The sequence below is a fragment of the Vanrija pseudolonga genome, chromosome 1 (assembly GCF_020906515.1).
Source record: "Vanrija pseudolonga chromosome 1, complete sequence".
Classification (NCBI taxonomy): Eukaryota; Fungi; Basidiomycota; class Tremellomycetes; order Trichosporonales; family Trichosporonaceae; genus Vanrija; species Vanrija pseudolonga.
Genome location: NC_085849.1, coordinates 3,711,568 through 3,727,772, shown reverse-complemented (window position 1 = coordinate 3,727,772; position 16,205 = coordinate 3,711,568). Strand labels below are relative to the sequence as shown.

The 16,205-nt window shown below is 61.8% G+C and overlaps 5 protein-coding genes across 5 annotated transcripts; 1 reads left to right on the top strand and 4 right to left on the bottom strand.

Moving 5' to 3' along the window:
- Nucleotides 1-212: 212 nt before the first annotated feature.
- On the top strand, nt 213-1,586 carry mis3 (KRR1 small subunit processome component). Its single transcript, XM_062767877.1, has 3 exons — nt 213-356; nt 404-1,051; nt 1,102-1,586. The coding sequence occupies exons 1-3, from the start codon at nt 227-229 to the stop codon at nt 1,518-1,520; spliced, it is 1,197 nt and encodes a 398-aa protein (XP_062623861.1). The 5' UTR covers nt 213-226; the 3' UTR covers nt 1,521-1,586.
- Nucleotides 1,563-2,997, bottom strand: ppp6c (Serine/threonine-protein phosphatase 6 catalytic subunit). The gene is made up of 5 exons (XM_062767876.1): nt 2,781-2,997; nt 2,455-2,655; nt 2,350-2,417; nt 2,142-2,295; nt 1,563-2,084 (listed from the first exon to the last, which is right to left on the bottom strand). Exons 1-5 carry the CDS (start codon nt 2,853-2,855, stop codon nt 1,611-1,613), a joined length of 972 nt encoding a protein of 323 aa, XP_062623860.1. The 5' UTR covers nt 2,856-2,997; the 3' UTR covers nt 1,563-1,610.
- Nucleotides 2,998-3,382: 385 nt separating this feature from the next.
- On the bottom strand, nt 3,383-6,909 carry CG12264 (putative cysteine desulfurase, mitochondrial; the record flags this gene model as incomplete). The annotated part of the gene is made up of 6 exons (XM_062767875.1): nt 6,488-6,909; nt 5,842-6,182; nt 4,869-5,791; nt 4,759-4,815; nt 3,813-4,596; nt 3,383-3,766 (listed from the first exon to the last, which is right to left on the bottom strand). The coding sequence occupies exons 1-6, from the start codon at nt 6,645-6,647 to the stop codon at nt 3,383-3,385; spliced, it is 2,649 nt and encodes an 882-aa protein (XP_062623859.1). The 5' UTR covers nt 6,648-6,909.
- Nucleotides 6,910-7,044: 135 nt separating this feature from the next.
- SPAC29A4.15 (Serine--tRNA ligase, cytoplasmic) lies at nt 7,045-9,055 on the bottom strand. Its single transcript, XM_062767874.1, has 9 exons — nt 8,978-9,055; nt 8,778-8,891; nt 8,448-8,680; nt 8,248-8,395; nt 7,999-8,192; nt 7,849-7,964; nt 7,711-7,810; nt 7,455-7,674; nt 7,045-7,398 (listed from the first exon to the last, which is right to left on the bottom strand). The coding sequence occupies exons 1-9, from the start codon at nt 8,994-8,996 to the stop codon at nt 7,151-7,153; spliced, it is 1,392 nt and encodes a 463-aa protein (XP_062623858.1). The 5' UTR covers nt 8,997-9,055; the 3' UTR covers nt 7,045-7,150.
- A 355-nt stretch (nt 9,056-9,410) lies between these two features.
- On the bottom strand, nt 9,411-15,905 carry CHS8 (Chitin synthase 8). Its single transcript, XM_062767873.1, has 5 exons — nt 15,569-15,905; nt 15,184-15,492; nt 14,975-15,098; nt 11,242-14,919; nt 9,411-11,197 (listed from the first exon to the last, which is right to left on the bottom strand). The coding sequence occupies exons 1-5, from the start codon at nt 15,649-15,651 to the stop codon at nt 9,551-9,553; spliced, it is 5,841 nt and encodes a 1,946-aa protein (XP_062623857.1). The 5' UTR covers nt 15,652-15,905; the 3' UTR covers nt 9,411-9,550.
- Nucleotides 15,906-16,205: the final 300 nt, after the last annotated feature.

Here is a 16,205-nt window from a genome sequence, read left to right as displayed (position 1 = left end):
CTGGAGGCGGCAGAGGGGGTTGTAACCAAGGCACCACTGGCAGAGCCCTCTGTGTTGGACAAAACAGGGGCTCAAATAACTTTTGGATTTTGACAAAAGGCGCATTTAAGATTATTCACGCCTATCTGAAACCGGCTTAGGCCCCCGACCTCCACTTCCAGACTGATTTTTGGTCGAGCAATACGTAGATGTCGAGCATCACAAGACCACACCCACCACCCACACCATGAGCGCCGACCCGTCGTCGTCCAAAAAGTCCAAGAAGGACAAGAAGAGGGCCGCCGCCGAGGCCGAGGCCGAGGGCGATGGCGCCGACGCCGTCGTCAACAAGAACAAGCGGCACAGGAAGGACAAGCGTGAGTCTAGTTGTAGCTTTTGGCGGACCTCCAACTCACCCACCCAGCCTGGGACACGGACGACATTGACCACTGGAAGGTCGACGCGTTCACCAAGCCCGAGGACAAGGACCACAAGCCGTTCCTCGAGGAGTCGTCGTTCGCGCTCCTGTTCCCCAAGTACCGCGAGCCGTACCTCCGCTCCGTGTGGGGCGCCGTGACCAAGTCGCTCGACAACCTCGGCCTGGCATGCGAGCTCGACCTGGTGCAGGGCCGCATGACGGTGCGCACGACGCGCAAGACGTGGGACCCGTATGTTGTGCTTAAGGGCCGCGACCTGCTCAAGCTGCTCGCGCGAGGCGTCGCCGCCCCGCAGGCGCTCAAGGTGCTCCAGGACGATGTGGCGTGCGATGTCATCAAGATCTCGGGCCTCGTGCGCAACAAGGAGCGCTTTGTCAAGCGCCGCCAGCGTATCGTCGGCCCGAACGGCTCGACCCTCAAGGCCATCGAGCTGCTCACCGACTGCTACGTGCTCGTGCAGGGCAACACCGTGTCGGCAATGGGCAGCTTCAAGGGCCTCAAGGAGGTGCGCAGGATCATCATCGACTGTATGAACAACATCCACCCCATCTACCGCATCAAGGAGCTCATGATCCGCCGCGAGCTCGCCAAGGATCCCAAGCTGGCCGGCGAGAGCTGGGACCGTTTCCTGCCCAGTGAGTCGAGCTGGCGGCTTCCTGATAGTACTGTAGCTCACACACCTCAGAGTTCCAGAAGAAGCACCTCAAGACGTCGGAGAAGACGGCGAGGAAGAACGCCGCCCTCAGCAAGGGCGACAATGCCGATGCCAACTCGACGCCGCTGGGCCAGCCAGCGGCCGACGGTGCGGCGGCTCCCGCTGCCGCCGCGCCCAAGCCCACTGCTCCCAAGAAGAAGGTCTACACTCCCTTCCCTCCCGCGCCGGTGCAGAGCAAGCTCGACAAGCAGCTCGAGACGGGAGAGTACTTCCTCAAGCCCAAGGAGAAGGAGGCTGCCGCCAAGCGCGAGCGCGAGGAACGCCACGCCGTCGCCGCCGAGACGCGCCGCGCCAAGCGCGAGGAGGCCTTTGTCGCGCCCGCCGAGACGGCCGCGCCCAAGGTCGAGGAGCGGAGGAAGAAGCGCAAGCTGGACGCGGGGGCTGCTTGAGTGACGTAGATTCTACTACTGGCATCGACTACACTGTGATGATGAGATGCATGTTGTACTATACAACGCAACGCTTGTTTGCTGCGTCGCTCAGACAAAATAGGACGGCGCGCCGCCTCTCCGCATGGCGGGGTTTCGCTGGTCGCTCTCGTTCTCAATGGCCGCCTCGTAGACCTTGAAGTTTGTCTTTCCGCCGTCCTCGACCTGCATGATGGACGCAGAGTTGCCGCACCGGTAACAGTAGTTTGGCGCCGACCAGACCGTCACGAGCTGGTTGTCAAACATGTGCTTGTATCCCTCCTGGACGAGCTGGTGCGCGCGCGCAATCAGGTCGAGCGAATTGACGTGGTTGAACTCTGCCGTGACTTTTGCGCCGAATAACCAACCCGCACCGCGCGGGCTGACGGCCCACGTCTCGACGTCGTCCGGGTCCGACCACATCAGGTCGCAGAACGGGCCCTCGTGCGGCGCCTCTTGCGCGCGCGATATTGTGCGCACCTGGTCGAGGGTGCGGATGTCGGGCGACAGGCCGCCGTGGACGCAGAGGATGGACGAGTCGATGATCTGGGCGTGAAGTGAGCACTACTCGTGGTTGCGGGTCAGGCCCGCGCGCCGACTCACCGCCGCAAGGTTGAGATTGTCAAAGACGTTGCAGCATGCCCTCCACACACTCGGGTTGCCGTACTTCTGCATGCACTCGTCGTAGAAGCCGTACACCTGTGTGATCTGCCGGCTTTCGTGGTTACCACGAAGGAGGGTAATGCGGTCGGGGTAGCTGAGCGCGAGCGTCAGCGAGCGCCCCGCGCCCCACCGCTATCGGCACACTCACCGCGCCTTCATCGCCAGCAACAGACTAAGCGTCTCGAGCGAGTAATATCCTCTGTCGACAAAGTCGCCCTAGACGTCAGCCTCTACCCCACCCCCCCTCGCTTACCATGAAGATGTAGCTCGTGTCGGGCGGGTCGCCGCCCTGCCGGAAAATCTCGAGCACGTCCCAGAACTGCCCGTGGATGTCGCCGCAGACCGTGACGGGGCTCTGCACGAGGTGGACGTTGGACTCTTCGAGCAGGATGTCGGTGACCCGCGAGCACAGCTGCTTCATCTGCCGCTCGGGGAGGTGCTTGTTTTTCCGTAGCTAGAGAAGCGAGCGAGCGCGTCAGCGCGAGCTCGCGGCGTGCACGACGAGGCACGTAAGATCGCCAGAAACGAAGGCGCACGACGGCACTATCGCGCCGCACGGCGCCTCCACGCCATACCCACCCTCTCGATCCAGCGGTCCGGGTCCGACTCGCCAGGCGGCGCAGGCAGGATGAGGTGGTCCGAGTCGACTACCATGGTGGTGTGGGGTGGTGGGGCGGGGTATCGGCGAGAACGTCGGGTAAGCTGGGGGTCGTCGAGTCGAGTCGAGTCGAGTCGTAGCTAGCTTAGTCGCTGCTGCTGGGCATTACAAGAGTCGATTCGATGATGTGGATGAGATATGTGTGTGTGTGTGCTCCTTGCTGCTGCTCGCTCGACCTTTGCTATCACAGCAGGAACGATGACTACAACGCTCGCTCGATGCAACATTGACGGGAGCTAAAATGTGTCACGTGATGCGGTCTGTGGGTGATGGGTGTGGTGGGGGCGGCGGTGGGGCACAGTGGCACGGGCACGGCCTCGGCGCGGCGCGGCGGCGTCGGCGACGCAGGGCACGGCGGGGCGGGGGGCCGTGCACTGACACATTCGGTGGCTGGGCAGCAGCTCATCGCGTGACTCGCGCAGCGGACATCTAACATCGTCGTCTATGCTACAAGTGGCGGCGGGCGGCGCGGGTCGCCGCGTCGAGCCTCATGCCACTCTTCCTCCCCCGCCTCGCCTCGGCACTACTCCTCAGTCTTGACGAGCTTGCGCCACTCGCCCGCGATCCAACCTCGTGCGCCCTCGCGCGCCTCGGCAACATGGTCGTTACCCGCAAACAAGCCAGCGGCGCGCGCAGCAGCGATCACGTCGGCGTCCTTCTTCGCCACCTCCTCTGCGCGCGCACGGCCGAGCCCGCGCTCGAACGCGTGCCGTGCGAGTGCGGGCGAGCGCGCCACGGCACCGTGTGCGAGGCTCGTCAGGCGCGACGCGTTGAGCGCCGTGTCCAGCGCGGACAGCGTCGCGAGCTGCGTCGCCTCCTTCTGGCTCATGCGTGCCGGCAGCAGCAGGTACGCCGCGGTGATGGCGAGCAGGGCGAACGGGCGGGCGATGTTGACCATGGACGAGAGCTGCGGCAGGTCAGACAACACACTTCCTTCCCAGCGCGCCACTCACAGTGATCGAGTCGCTCTTGTCCCGCGGCGGCGTCACGTCCCACGACCATCTGACGCCATACTCGAGCCCAGCGAGGAGCACGACGCCCCAGCCTGCCATGGCACCGAATTTGTCTGCGCGGAGGCGCGCGCCGGCGCCCGTGACGTACGTCAGGCCGAGCAGGCCGACGAGCACCATTTCAGCGAGGTACGGCGCGAGGATGCCCGGCGCCGAGGCGAGCGCGTAGTCCGTGTCGTCGCGGCACCACGCGCAGTTGAGGAACGCCGTGTGGCCCCAGCGCGAGTAGGATGCGCGGGCGTCCGGGGACGCGAGGCGCGCGAGCATCGTCTCGGCTAGCGGCGAGGGCGAGGTGGATATGTCCTCCGGCACGGGGGTGTTGGGATCGAGCCCAGCGTCGGAGAGGACGGCGGCGCGCAGCGCCTCCTTGGTGCACGAGAGCGAGAGGCCGTGTGTCGAGAACACGTCGTACGGCGGCGAGAGGAGCACGCTGGCGGCAAAGAGCAGCTGCAGGACCAGGATTGTCTTCGCGGTGCGGCTCAGCGGCGGGGTTGGCGGCGGCCGCGGCCCGTGGCTGTGGGCGTGGGACTGCCCGCCGCGAAGGTACGACACGGCGGCACCGAGGATGCGCGGGCCGAAGAAGATGGCCACGATGCCCAGTGGTCGGCCCCATGCCTGTATCAGTGCCCAGAGGTCCTCGAGCATGGTGTGTGGTGTGATGGACAACAATAACAATGTGGACGTGGCGATGGACGACTTGTTGTTCGGCCCAAAGAGTGGAGGCGGGCTGCGGGAGTATTCCCGCCGTCGCCGCCGTTTGCCGGCCCGTCAGTTGGACCACACGGTGGCCACGGCGCGACAATCTGCCAACAGGTGCATCATCCTATCATGTACGAATCACTGCCTCTACGAGTCGTCGAGTCGACAAGCCCCCTCGCTCGCCTCTCACTGCTCCATATCTTGGATGTTTTGGTTTAGTGGCTGTGGTGGGGTCAGTGATGTTCGGCTTCCTGCGGTCAGTGCCGCGGCTGCCGCCGCGACACAAGACGCCCAACTCACCCGCTCCACTCAATCTTGCTAATGTCGATACCCTCCTGGACCATCTCCCACAGCGGGCTCATGTCGCGCAGCTTGGTGACCACCTTGACGATGCGGTCAATGACCATGTCAATCTCGGCCTCGGTCGTGAAACGGCCGATACCGAAACGCAGCGACGAGTGCGCCATGTCGTCGGCGGCGCCGAGCGCACGGAGGACGTACGACGGCTCGAGCGAGGCCGACGTGCATGCCGATCCTGACGACAGCGCAACGTCCTTGAGCGCCATGAGGAGCGACTCGCCCTCGACGTACGCAAACGACAGGTTGACACATCCGGGGTAGCCAGAGACGTCGCCGTTGCGCACAACGTGCTCAACCTGGGACGTGATGCCGTTGATCAGGCGCTCGGACAGCTTGGACACGTGCGCGTGGTCCGCTTCCCGCTCGACGTACGCAATGCGCGCCGCCTCGCCGAGACCAGCCACAATGGGGGCAGGGACAGTGCCGGAACGGAGACCACGCTCCTGGCCACCACCGTGGATGAGGGGCTCGAGACGCACACGGGGCCTTCGGCGGACGTAAGCCGCACCGACGCCCTTGGGGCCGTAGATCTTGTGTCCGGAAATGGACAGCGCGTCAATGCCCATGGCCTCGACGTCGATTTCAATCTTGCCCACAGCCTGCGCGGCGTCGGTGTGGAACAGGGCCTTTGTGACGCCGTTCTCCTTGGCGTACTCCTTGAGGAGCTTGGAGATCTCGGCAAGGGGCTGGATGACACCAATCTCGTTGTTGACAGCCATGATGGACACGAGCGACGTGTCGGGGCGGAGCGCCGCCTTGAGCTCGTCGAGCGAAATCAGGCCAGTCTGCGAGACGGGGAGGTAGGTGATCTCAAAGCCCTGGGTCGAGAGGAAACGGCACGAGTCGAGAACGCACTTGTGCTCCTACGTCTCCGTCAGCACCCACCCACCCAACCACCACCTCTGCTACCCACCGTCTGCGTAGTGATAATGTGCCTCTTCTTGCTCTTGTGAAAGTTGGCAATGCCCTTGATGATCATGTTGTTGGACTCTGTCGCACCAGAGGTGAAGACAATGTCCTTGGCGCCAGCGCCAATCAACTTGGCAACGTTCTCGCGCGCCTCCTCGACATACTCCTCGGCCTCCCAGCCGTACGCATGTGTCCGCGAGTGGGGGTTACCGTACTGCTCAGTGAAGAGGGGCATCATCTTGTCGAGCACGCGGGGGTCCATGGGGGTGGTGGCCTGCATGTCGAGGTAGATTGGCCGGCCCTCGATCTTGCCGCCCTTCGACGAGACCTTGAAGCCGGGGACGTCTGGGGGGTGTCGTCAGCATGAGCTAGCGGGGCGAGCGAGGGCGGGCGCGGAGTCGCGGGCGACGGCAGCGGGCCAGCCGGCTACAGCTGGTAAACGGGTCTGGCCTGGCAACGCCGACGTCGAGCGGGCAAGATCCGCAGCGAGCCATGACGGCGCAGACCACCCCGTAGCACCCGCAGTGCAACTCCTCGCGGCAGGTATCCCGTGCCGAAAACCATGCCGAGCAGGCCACGCATCCGCGTCGGCGCACGCCCGACCAAGTCGTCGGCCGGCAATCCTGCGTCCGAAGCCGTGTCCAACTCACCAGAGACGGCCTCCTCGACGACATGGGCCTCGTGCACGCTCGCGCTGGCGGGCGTGGTCGCCGCGACGAGGGTACGCACGCCGAGCGGCGCTGCGCGCAGGGGGGCGCGCAGGCCGGCGCGGAGCGGGGTGGCGAGGGCGCGCAGGCGGGCGGGGTTCATCGTGGTGTGGGTGCTTGCTTTGCGGCGGTACAGGGAAGAGAGAGATGAGGACCCTAGTGTACACTCGTTGCTGCTGGCCTTGAACAGTGGCGATGAGAGAGCAACGATCAAGACTTGTGCGAGCGAGATGCGGCAAGAGTAAGAGTAAGAGAATCGAATCGGCGTCGCCGGCCGATGGATGATCTTTCAGAGCCGCCGTCGCCGCCGCCGCCTGCCTGCCGCCTGCCCGCCGCTTGGCCCCGCGGCAAGTCACAGTTATTAGTGACAAACCGGCCGTGGCTATTCGTCGCCAGCCAGCCCCTGATACTTACTTATTATTGCAACCTCCAATCTGTCATTGGAAAAAAAAAGTCGGGCACAAGGACAATGTTGCTTACCGAGTCATCCGAGTCACTCTGCCGCCACAGCAATGCATGTCATGTCACAAATCAACGACGGCACACGCAGCCCCTGCTGCTGCTAATCAGATAACGTGCACACCATCTACGCGCGCGCCGCGCCCTCTACTTCTTGCCAGCGGCCTTGGCCGTCTTGGGCGTAGGCAGCTCGGCCGTGAAGGGGATAAACTCGCGGCCCTGCATGTAAGGCTGGAGGACCTTGGGGACGTTGAGGCCCTCGGGCGTCTGGTAGTTCTCGACCAGGCAGCAGATGGCACGCTCAGTGGCGCAGAGGGTACCGTTGAGCATGTGGACAAAGCCAGTCTTCTCGCCGGCCTTCTTGTAGCCGAGCTTGACGTCGAGCGAGCGGGACTCTGCAGGGTGTGAGTACGAATGGCTGACAACGCGGGATCCAGGCCCGCCCACTCACGGTAGTCGGTGCAGTTCGAGCACGAGACAAGCTCCTTGTACTCGCCCTGGAAGGGAAACCACGCCTCAAGGTCGTACTTGATCGAGGCAGCGTTGTTGAGCGCACCCGACACAATGTTGACGACACGGTATGGGATGCCGAGAGACTCGTAGAACTGGCGCGAGATGTCGATCATCGAGTCAAGCATGGCGGGCGACGACTCGGGGTCACAGAGGATGAACTGGGGTCAGCGGGTCATCAGGCAGACTCAACCCACCTGCTCGACCTTCTCGAACTGGTGCACGCGGAAGATGCCCCACGTGTCACGGCCGTGCGAGCCGGCCTCTTTCCTGAAGCAGGTCGAGTAGCCAGCAAAGCTGCGTGGGTCAGAGCCGTCTATTGTTTCCACACCCACCGAATAGGGAGCTGCTTGGGCTCGAGGTTCTCGCCAGCGTACATGCCCGAGATGGGCTGCTCCGAGGTGGCAATGAGGTACCTGTCGTTGTCCTCGTTGCCGTCGTTGGCCGAGACCTGCCGTCAGCACCGTCTGGGCGTCCCTCCTCACCTTGTACAGAGCCTCGTCAAACTCCTCGAGCTGGGCAGTGGCAGCCATGAGCTCCTTGCGCATCATGAAGGGCGCCTGGACCTTCTTGTAGCCGTGCTTGCGGAGGAAGTCAAGACCGTAGTTGATGAGGGCCTGGTTGAGGTCGACACCGTCGTTGGTGAGGAAGTAGCCACGGTGGCCGTTGATCTTGGCGCCTGGGGGGTGAGGTTAGCTGTTGTGCGAGAGTGTTCAGCTACCACCAATACACACCACGCTCAGTGTCAAACGCCTCGAGACGGTACAGGACCTCGTGGTGGGGGAGGATGTCGGTGCGCTTGTCGTCGGCGCCGAGGCCGGGCTCCGAGTTGCCCTTGTGGTTGGGCTCGGGGTGCCAGACACGCTTGATGGGGTTGTCGTCCTGCGCGCAAGCGTCAGCGAGTGTCCTTCACACCCACAACTTGACCCCTCACCTCGGTCTGCGACACATGGCACGCGGGGTCGACAATGTTGCCTATCCTGTTGGCCTTCTGGTCGCGGATCTTGACGAGCTCGGCGGCGCGCGCGGTGAGCTCGGCAATCTTCTTGTCGTGCGCAGTCTTGCGGGCGACGAGCTCGGTGGCGTCGCCCTTGGCCTTCTTGATGGCCCCAATCTCCTTCTGCAGCGCGTTGACCGCGCGGCGCTCGTTCTCGACCTCGTACTGGGCTGTTTGTTGGTCGAGTCGAGTAGCAGCAGCACAGGCGCAGGGCGCACGGGTCAGCTCTGTCTGCCAGCACCACACCACCACCACACCACTACCCACCAGCCTTGTGCTGCGCGAAAATCTCAATCACCTCGTCGACAAGCTCGACGGGCGCGCCGCGCTTGCGCTGGCTCTCGCGCACGACCTCGGGGTTGCCTCCCTTGTCGGTCTGGACTGGACAGGTGTTAGCACTGACGGAGGAGCTCTGTCGAGGCTGCAGGAGGCGTCGCTTTCACTGCGCCCACGTCCAGACCACTCACAGTGGATAAGGTCGATCATTATGGTAAGGATACAAGACGTGTAGAGCAGAAACGAAAGTGTCGACAGAAAGTCGGCTGGCTGCTACTCGCGACGGCGGCAGGCGGCACACACCACACTCGAACACGAAGAAATCCGGGATCAGCGCTTCAGCACTGACGACGGTGGCTGCACGTGGCCGATCTTATTCGGACCCCCCCGGGATTGGACCGACTCGATGAACGAGTGACCACCTCCATGGCGGCAACAACACCGCCATGTCAACAGAAACAACGACAGCGAAGCTCGAGTCGCAACAGCAATGAGCACATGACCATGCACAGCAACACTAGTTCTGCCAGATCGAATCGAGCAGCTTCTCCTCCTGACTCGACACCTCGACTCGATCCCCCTTCCCATCCGTCGCGCGCGCGCCACTCCCCACGCCACCAGCCATCAAGGAGAGAGGGATGCATTGCATGCCCTATGGATGCAGTCTAATTAGGGCATATATGCAGCGTGCGTTGCGTGAGTCTGTTATCATAACAATCATTGTCCGTGTCCGTGAGGGAGGTTGGGTGGCACCAGTCCGGCGCCTACTCGGCAATGGCCTCTTCAATCTGCTGGTTGATAAAGTCCTTGCGAGATGTAAGGGAGACGCCGTACTCCGACTCGAGCTGCTTGCGCACGCTCTTCTTCGTGAGTGTGTCGAGGTCGGCACCCTGGCAGATACGGCGGATAGACGCCGTGAGCTGCGCGTCCGTGATGTGTTCAGTGCCATCATTACCGGCCGGCACAGCGCCGTGGTAGTTGGACGACGTGGGCGCGAGCGGCGGCTGACCGTAGAAGGACCCAGCGTAGAGGCTCTGTTGGTCACCATGGCCGTACGAGCCCGTGTCTCCGCGGCCGCCAGCGGCGTAGAAGGTGCCGCGCGCAGGCACGTCTTGGTACGAGCCGTTGCGCGAGGCACCGCGGAGGTCGCCGTATGATCCTGCTGGCGAGATGGCCCGAGAGCGGCCAGTCTGATGCGTCTGCTGCGTCTCGTGGCCGAAAGTCGAGGGCTGGTAGATGGATCCAAGACCGTACTGGGATCCGTACTGCGAGTTGTAGGCAGACTGGCGAGAGCCCTCGAGGTACTCGCTCTTCTGAGGCGGTAACCACGTGTCCTGAGAGTGGTTCGACTCCTGGTCCCACAGCTCGTTCTCGTAGTCGTTCCAGCTCTTGAGAGGGATAGACTTGGGGTCAAACTTGCCCTCGTCGTGAATGACGAGCTTCTTGCCATTGTCGCCGACAACGAGACGCGTGGAACCCCAAGAGAAGTCGTCCATGCGCCAGAAGGAGTAGAGCGGGAGGTAGAAGGAGAAGACGGGAATGGCGAGGATGTAGAAGACCATCCATGCAATCATGTCCCAGCGCATTCGGAAGATGAAGACGAGGGCCTGCAGACCGTAGATCGCGGCCAACATGGCGATCGAGAGAATTGGCAGGTTGCCGCCATCTCTAACGATGATGTAGATCAGGTAGCCAATGTAGGCGACAGTGACGGGAGCGACGATGGTCGAGACAAGGTCGATCAGGACGACGAAGCGCATCGAGAAGCAGCAGAAACCACACATGTTCTCCTGGAAGATGAGCTCGGCCATGTTGTGGACAGTCGAGTTGATCCAACGACGACGCTGGGAGAACAGAACCTTGGCCGAGTCGGGAGCCACAGTCTGGGCCTTGGCGTCGCGGACGAACTTGGTCTTGTACGTGGGGAAGTGCTTGAGAACGAGGGTCGTGAGGTAACGATCTTCACCGAGGTGGAGAAGGTTCTTCAAGTGAAGCGTGTCGACACGGTTCTCAGAGTAGTCATGGATGATCGAGTTGGCGATGAACAGCGGCTTGTGCGTGTCCGGCGTACGCAGACGGTACATGGTGAAACAACCGGGCAAACAGGTGATGGAGCCGAACAGGTTCTCAAAGGCCTTGGCGAGGTGGTGAGAAATGAAGTACTCGTACACCTGCGACATGGTGACAATCGACTGCTTGGCGTTGGCGATTGACGTTTCACCACAGATGCCGACAATCTTCTTGTCGTGCATGCAGGCCGAGACGAGACGGTTGAGGGATAACTCGTCCACAGTGGTATCGGCATCGACCATGAACAGATACTCGTAGAAGCTCGGGTTGACACCAATGACGTTCTTGATCTGGTGGTACATTTCCAGCTCCAGGGGGTTCATGGGCGAGTTAAAGTGGACCTGAGAGTGTTAGAGGTTGCAAACGCAGTAGTGACGAGACTCACCTTGTTGAGGAAGTGCATGAGAAGCATCTGCGAGTCACGCTTGCCACGGTTTCCGGGCTTGGGGCGCTCAGTCGGCTTGCCAACCTTGACAATCACGAGGTAGGGGACGACGTGACCGGAGCACTCGTACAGACCAGCGTAGACCTTGCCCATGTTGTGCTGCTTTGAGCCCTCGCCGAGCGACTGGAAGGACAGCGGCTCAGGGTCGAGGTTGGGGTCAACGCCCAGAATGTCGAGCACAATGGCCGGTGTGGGCTTGTCGTTTCCGTAACCCTTGATGTTACCGTCACAGATGATGCAGAGGAGCTTGCGCTTGTCATCGTAGCGGAGCTTGGCCAGCGAGTCGATGGTGCGGCGCAGCGATTCCTCGCCTTCAGTGTAACAGGGCACCTGGCAGATGACAAACTTGTCGTGGTTCTCGGGAGCACGCGCAGGACCAAAGTGGATGGCCGCCAGGAACTTGAAGCCAATAACAGCCACCATGACGGCACTGAGGGCGAGTAGAATGTAGGTCGAGAACTGACACTGCGCAGAGTCACGGGTGTCAAGCTTGCCTTTGACAAAGATGTTTCGCAGGCAGTCGCCCTGGATGTTGATAATGTCCCGGCCAAGAGTGGAGGCAAGACCTTCAATGACGTTGGTGACATCCTGGCCCGAGTAGTCCTGGAACGCCTTGACGATCTGGGGGTGCATGAAAGCACGGTCCCTCTCGGCATTGGGGTCCTGGACGCCATTGGGCAACTTGACACCACCACCGTTGGCACGAACGTAGTCGGTGAGGTCGTAGACAAGGTTGTGGTAGATGCCAATGGTGTAACCTTGACCAGCCAGCGACTTGAGGTCCTTCTTGGTGTAGCCCATCCAGCCGGTGCGGTAGCGTGCACGCAGCGAGATCATCTGCTCCGTGTACCAATCGGGACGCGAGTCGTTGGTGAACGCGCGGAAGTCGTGGTACTTGGCGTAGATGTCGGTCGTGTTAGAGGACGTAGCAGTCACGTAGGGGCTGATGCCCTGGCCAGTGGGGCCACTGCACAGGGCGGACACCTGGACCGGGAAGATCGGGGTGGCATCCTGGCCAGCGTAGGTGAAGATGGTCTTCTGGTTGACAATTGGAACGACGCCAAGATGCGAGGACAAAATCTGGTCGAGGTTGAAAACCTCGCCGCGAATCTGAGTGTATGCTGATGTGCCCTTGCCGTTGTGTGAATTGAGCTCTGACACCGTGTACACATGCTGCCTCGGGCAGATAACGAGACCAAGACCAGCGATGACGAAGATGGTGCAGCCGCAGACGAACCAGATGAGGAGGTTGATGGCAAGCTTCTCACGCCACGCCTGACGAATGTCCTGGCGCTTCATACGGCCAATCTTGTCGAGCAAGAAGTCGGGGCACCACCAGGTAAGAATGCGGCACAGAATTACCCAGCGACGACGAGCTGAGGACTCCTTGTAGACCTCGGTGACCTCGTCGTCCTGCGGCAGGTCGTCCATGACATCCTTCTCGCCCCGCTGCTTGTCGTCCATATCCCGGAACATGTTGCGAGAGGGGGCGTACGACTCGGAGCCGATCTGCGACTGCGTGTCGCGGTCCCCAAAGGGGCTAGTGACCTGGCTCGGGGCAAAGCCACGCTCGTGGTCGTCAAACGACGAGGGTGATGCCTGAGGCACGGGCTGAGCGTTACGCACAAGAGGCAGGGCCACTGCCGAGTCGTTGCGGTCGTTAAAGTCGAACATGGCCTCGTTTTCAGGCGTGGCTGCTCTGTGGCCAGGCGAGAAGGGGTCGTCCCTGTACTTTTGCCTTGCGTCGTCGAGGTGGGCAGGCTCCTCGAGACCCTCGGCCTCACGAAGACGGTCCTCAAAGCGGTGGAAAGCGTGGTGCGAGAGGAAGACGCGGGTACTGCCAATGGCCATGTCGTTATCCGAGAGCTTGAGGACACGCTTCAGGTCACGAAGACGGTCAGAAACCGAGCCCTGGTGGCCGATGGCGCGCTCGGCAAACTCCTCCTCGTAGCGGTCCGCAAACTCTTCGTGGGTCATGCGGACCTCGTAGTCGGTGCGCAGGCGCTGAGTGATCTCTGTCAGACCGAGGCTGCGAATCTGGGCCTTGACCGAGCGAGTCTCGACCTGGGCAGGAAGCTGAGAGTCATTGGGTCGCAGACAGAAGATGAACCAGGGCTGGATCTGGTCAAAGGTGGCGAAGAGGGTCGAGAGCGAGTTCCAGTGTTGACCAGCAACACACGAGAGGTGAGTCCCGGCGTTACCCTCGTCGTTGCCTCCGCCGACCTCGTTGTCCTCTTCCTCGGCCTCCTCGCTGACAGCGGAGAGACGGGGGCCGCGCTTGCGACGAGTCGAAGGGGCGCGCATGGGGCGAACGGGCTGCTGAGCCGCGACAATCGTTTCGTCATTACGGGGGTGGGCCTGCGTGGCGATCGACTTGTTGGAGAACAAGCTGCGGATGAAGGGGTTGTTGGAGCCCTGGTGATCGGGAACGCTGGTCGCGGCACCGGTGGCCGTGCCACGGAGAAGACGAAGAATATCGGCGCTGGTCTCGTTGGCGTTGCGCTCAATGAACGACTCGGCCGTGTATGTGACCGGACCGGCGTAGTGGTTGACCGTGAACGAGGCGGTGCCACTGCGGTCCATGTTACCGACCTGGAACGACGAGTGGCCGGCGTAGCGCTTGGCCATGGCCTCGATCATGCTCGAGTCCGTCTTCTTCTTCTTGGCCTGGTCGTCGGCAGTGGCGATGAGACCGCCCTTCGAGTCGGAGAGCATCTTGAGGCACTCGGTGTTGTCAAAGTAGGGGATGCGGGTCATCGGCAGCTTGTCAGCGTTGGCCTCGGCCAGCGGGGCCTCGTGAATGCGGTGGAGGATCCAGTTGTGGAGCTTTTCGTTGGCAAAGTTGAAGCAGAACTGGTCGACCGAGTTGACGCCGAGCGAGGGGCCAGCGTTGTTCTGCAGGCCAGGAAGGTCGAGAATGGCGATGAACGAGCCGAACTGCTCCTTGCACAGCTTCTGGTTGATGTGCTCATTGAGCCACGAGAACAGGAGCGAGTAGAGCGTGCGGGCAAGCTCGTCACGGACGCCCTCTGCCTGCTCAGAGTCGAGGAAGGTGGTGCAGACCTCCTTGCGAACAAGGACGGTCTTGAAGGCGAAGAGTTCGGCGAGGGCAGCGTTGGAGACACCAAGGAACTCGGCGGCGGTGGCAAGCGAGTCGTAGTTGGTGACCGTGGCGCCTTCGCGCATGCTGGGGTCATCGACAAAGTTGAAGTTGCCAATGTGGAGAATGGCGGCCAGTAACTGACACACCTGGGCGACCAGGCGGTTCGACAGGCCGACCGACTTGAACGCCTGCTTGATCTGGTTGAAGCGCTGACGGTCGCTCGTTCCCGTGCGGCGGGCGCGGCTGACAAGGTAGCGGTAGTCGTTGACATTGCCGAGGCGGAGGTGCTGGCGCTCCTCACCATCGACACCGGAAACGAGGTAGTAGAAGATGTGGAAGTTGCGCTCTCCGCTAGCCGGAGGCTGCGACACACGGGAACGCTCAAGGTAGTACTCGATCGTCTTGACACCCTCAAGGCGGCCGCGGTCGGTGAACTGGAGCTCGGTGTAGTTGCCAAAGCGCGAGGCGTTTTCGTTGCCAACCGTTTGGGCGTTTCCAAACGACTCGAGGATGAACTGCGAGAGGTGTCAGTTGCCGCCGCCTACGTCAATTCCTGTGCCCTGTGCTCACCTCTGCGTTGGCGATCTGCTGGCCGACCTTGTAGCCCTTCTTACCAGGTGGTGCGACGGCGACCTCTGAAATGGCCTTGATAGCTAACCGGCGCATCTCGGTTTTACCAGAGCCGCTGGCGCCACTGTGAAGACGTCAGCACGTTGTCCCTGTCTATCACCGTGGGAGCTCCGAGTCCTCAGGGATGTTGCGGCTGCACCGAAACTCACGACATGAGAAGAATCTGGTCCTGGCCAGTGCGGCGCATGTTGTAGTAGGCACTGAGGCCATGGCGGAAAATATGGGGACCGAGACGCTCCTTGGTGTTACCATCTGGTTCGCCGACAGCGTCGTCGCCGGCCGAGCGGTAGTACTCTGTCACATAGTCCTGAAGCGAGGCGTCGCCGTTTAGGGGGAGGTAGATGAGGGGGTTGACATTGACGAGGGCCGACGACGAGACTGCCGTGTAGGGCTGCCCAGAGATGTAGCGCTCACGGAGCGTCGCTAGGATCGTGTCCTCGGCGATGGAGGGCAGGGCACTAAGGGCAGTGTCAGAGGACAGGTTTGTAACGGGACGCCCGTGATGGCTGTGAATGCATTTGCTGTGACACTTACCAGAGGTCGTTGATGCCTTCAAAGCGAGACGAGTATCTCTGCTTTGCTGCGGCTGGGCCTGATGGGGGAGCCAGCGAGGCCATTATGGATATGGTGGGTTATGCAGGTTTGCGATGGGATGTTTCGTTACGTTGTTTCGTTCTTTTGTTTGGTGGTGGTGGAAGGTGTGTGTCGTCGTGGTCTTGCGTGTGCGCCGTCAAAGTGCCGCTGCTTGTTGGCCTTGTTGGCCCAACGCAAGCAGTCGGGCTGGGCTGGGGAGGGGGCAGCGAACAAGTAGAAACGAGTGAAGAGGGAGAGAAGGAAGACGTGAAAGGAAGGCGTCAAGAGGAGAGAGGGGAGGGAGAGTTGTGTGGAATGAAGCAGCAGCCAGGAGGTGCGCACTGTATGGTGTGTTGACTGTGAGCCTGTTACAGCTTTCACTTTTGGTTCAGGGCAGGTTGCAGCACTCTGTGCACGTCGCTGGCTGGGCTGGCAGGGCAGGGAAGCAAAGTGGCGACGACGACGACGACGACGACGACCCACACCGCTGGGACCTGGCTGGCTCGCTGGCTGGGCCCCTTCGCCCCCGCCGCCCGCCCGCCGGCTGCCCGAAGGCTGAGGCTGTGCCATGACTCTCTGCTGCCCGCATTGCTTGCCG

What these genes read in the sequence shown, in the direction of transcription:
- mis3 (XM_062767877.1), top strand. Translation starts at nt 227, where the DNA reads ATGAGCGCCGACCCGTCGTCGTCCAAAAAGTCCAAGAAGGACAAGAAG. An exon ending in GCGGCACAGGAAGGACAAGC is followed by an intron (nt 357 to 403) that starts GTGAGTCTAGTT and finishes TCACCCACCCAG; the next exon opens with CCTGGGACACGGACGACATT. An exon ending in CTGGGACCGTTTCCTGCCCA is followed by an intron (nt 1,052 to 1,101) that starts GTGAGTCGAGCT and finishes CACACACCTCAG; the next exon opens with AGTTCCAGAAGAAGCACCTC.
- SPAC29A4.15 (XM_062767874.1), bottom strand. An exon ending in GCCATGTGTCGCAGACCGAG is followed by an intron (nt 8,396 to 8,447) that starts GTGAGGGGTCAA and finishes GCTTGCGCGCAG; the next exon opens with GACGACAACCCCATCAAGCG. An exon ending in CTCGAACTGCACCGACTACC is followed by an intron (nt 7,399 to 7,454) that starts GTGAGTGGGCGG and finishes CACACCCTGCAG; the next exon opens with AGTCCCGCTCGCTCGACGTC.
- ppp6c (XM_062767876.1), bottom strand. Translation starts at nt 2,855, where the DNA reads ATGGTAGTCGACTCGGACCACCTCATCCTGCCTGCGCCGCCTGGCGAG. An exon ending in CGGACCGCTGGATCGAGAGG is followed by an intron (nt 2,656 to 2,780) that starts GTGGGTATGGCG and finishes TCGCTTCTCTAG; the next exon opens with CTACGGAAAAACAAGCACCT. An exon ending in TTGCTGGCGATGAAGGCGCG is followed by an intron (nt 2,296 to 2,349) that starts GTGAGTGTGCCG and finishes GCTCGCGCTCAG; the next exon opens with CTACCCCGACCGCATTACCC.
- CHS8 (XM_062767873.1), bottom strand. Translation starts at nt 15,651, where the DNA reads ATGGCCTCGCTGGCTCCCCCATCAGGCCCAGCCGCAGCAAAGCAGAGA. An exon ending in GAAGGCATCAACGACCTCTG is followed by an intron (nt 15,493 to 15,568) that starts GTAAGTGTCACA and finishes CACTGCCCTTAG; the next exon opens with TGCCCTGCCCTCCATCGCCG. An exon ending in TCATGCACTTCCTCAACAAG is followed by an intron (nt 11,198 to 11,241) that starts GTGAGTCTCGTC and finishes TAACACTCTCAG; the next exon opens with GTCCACTTTAACTCGCCCAT.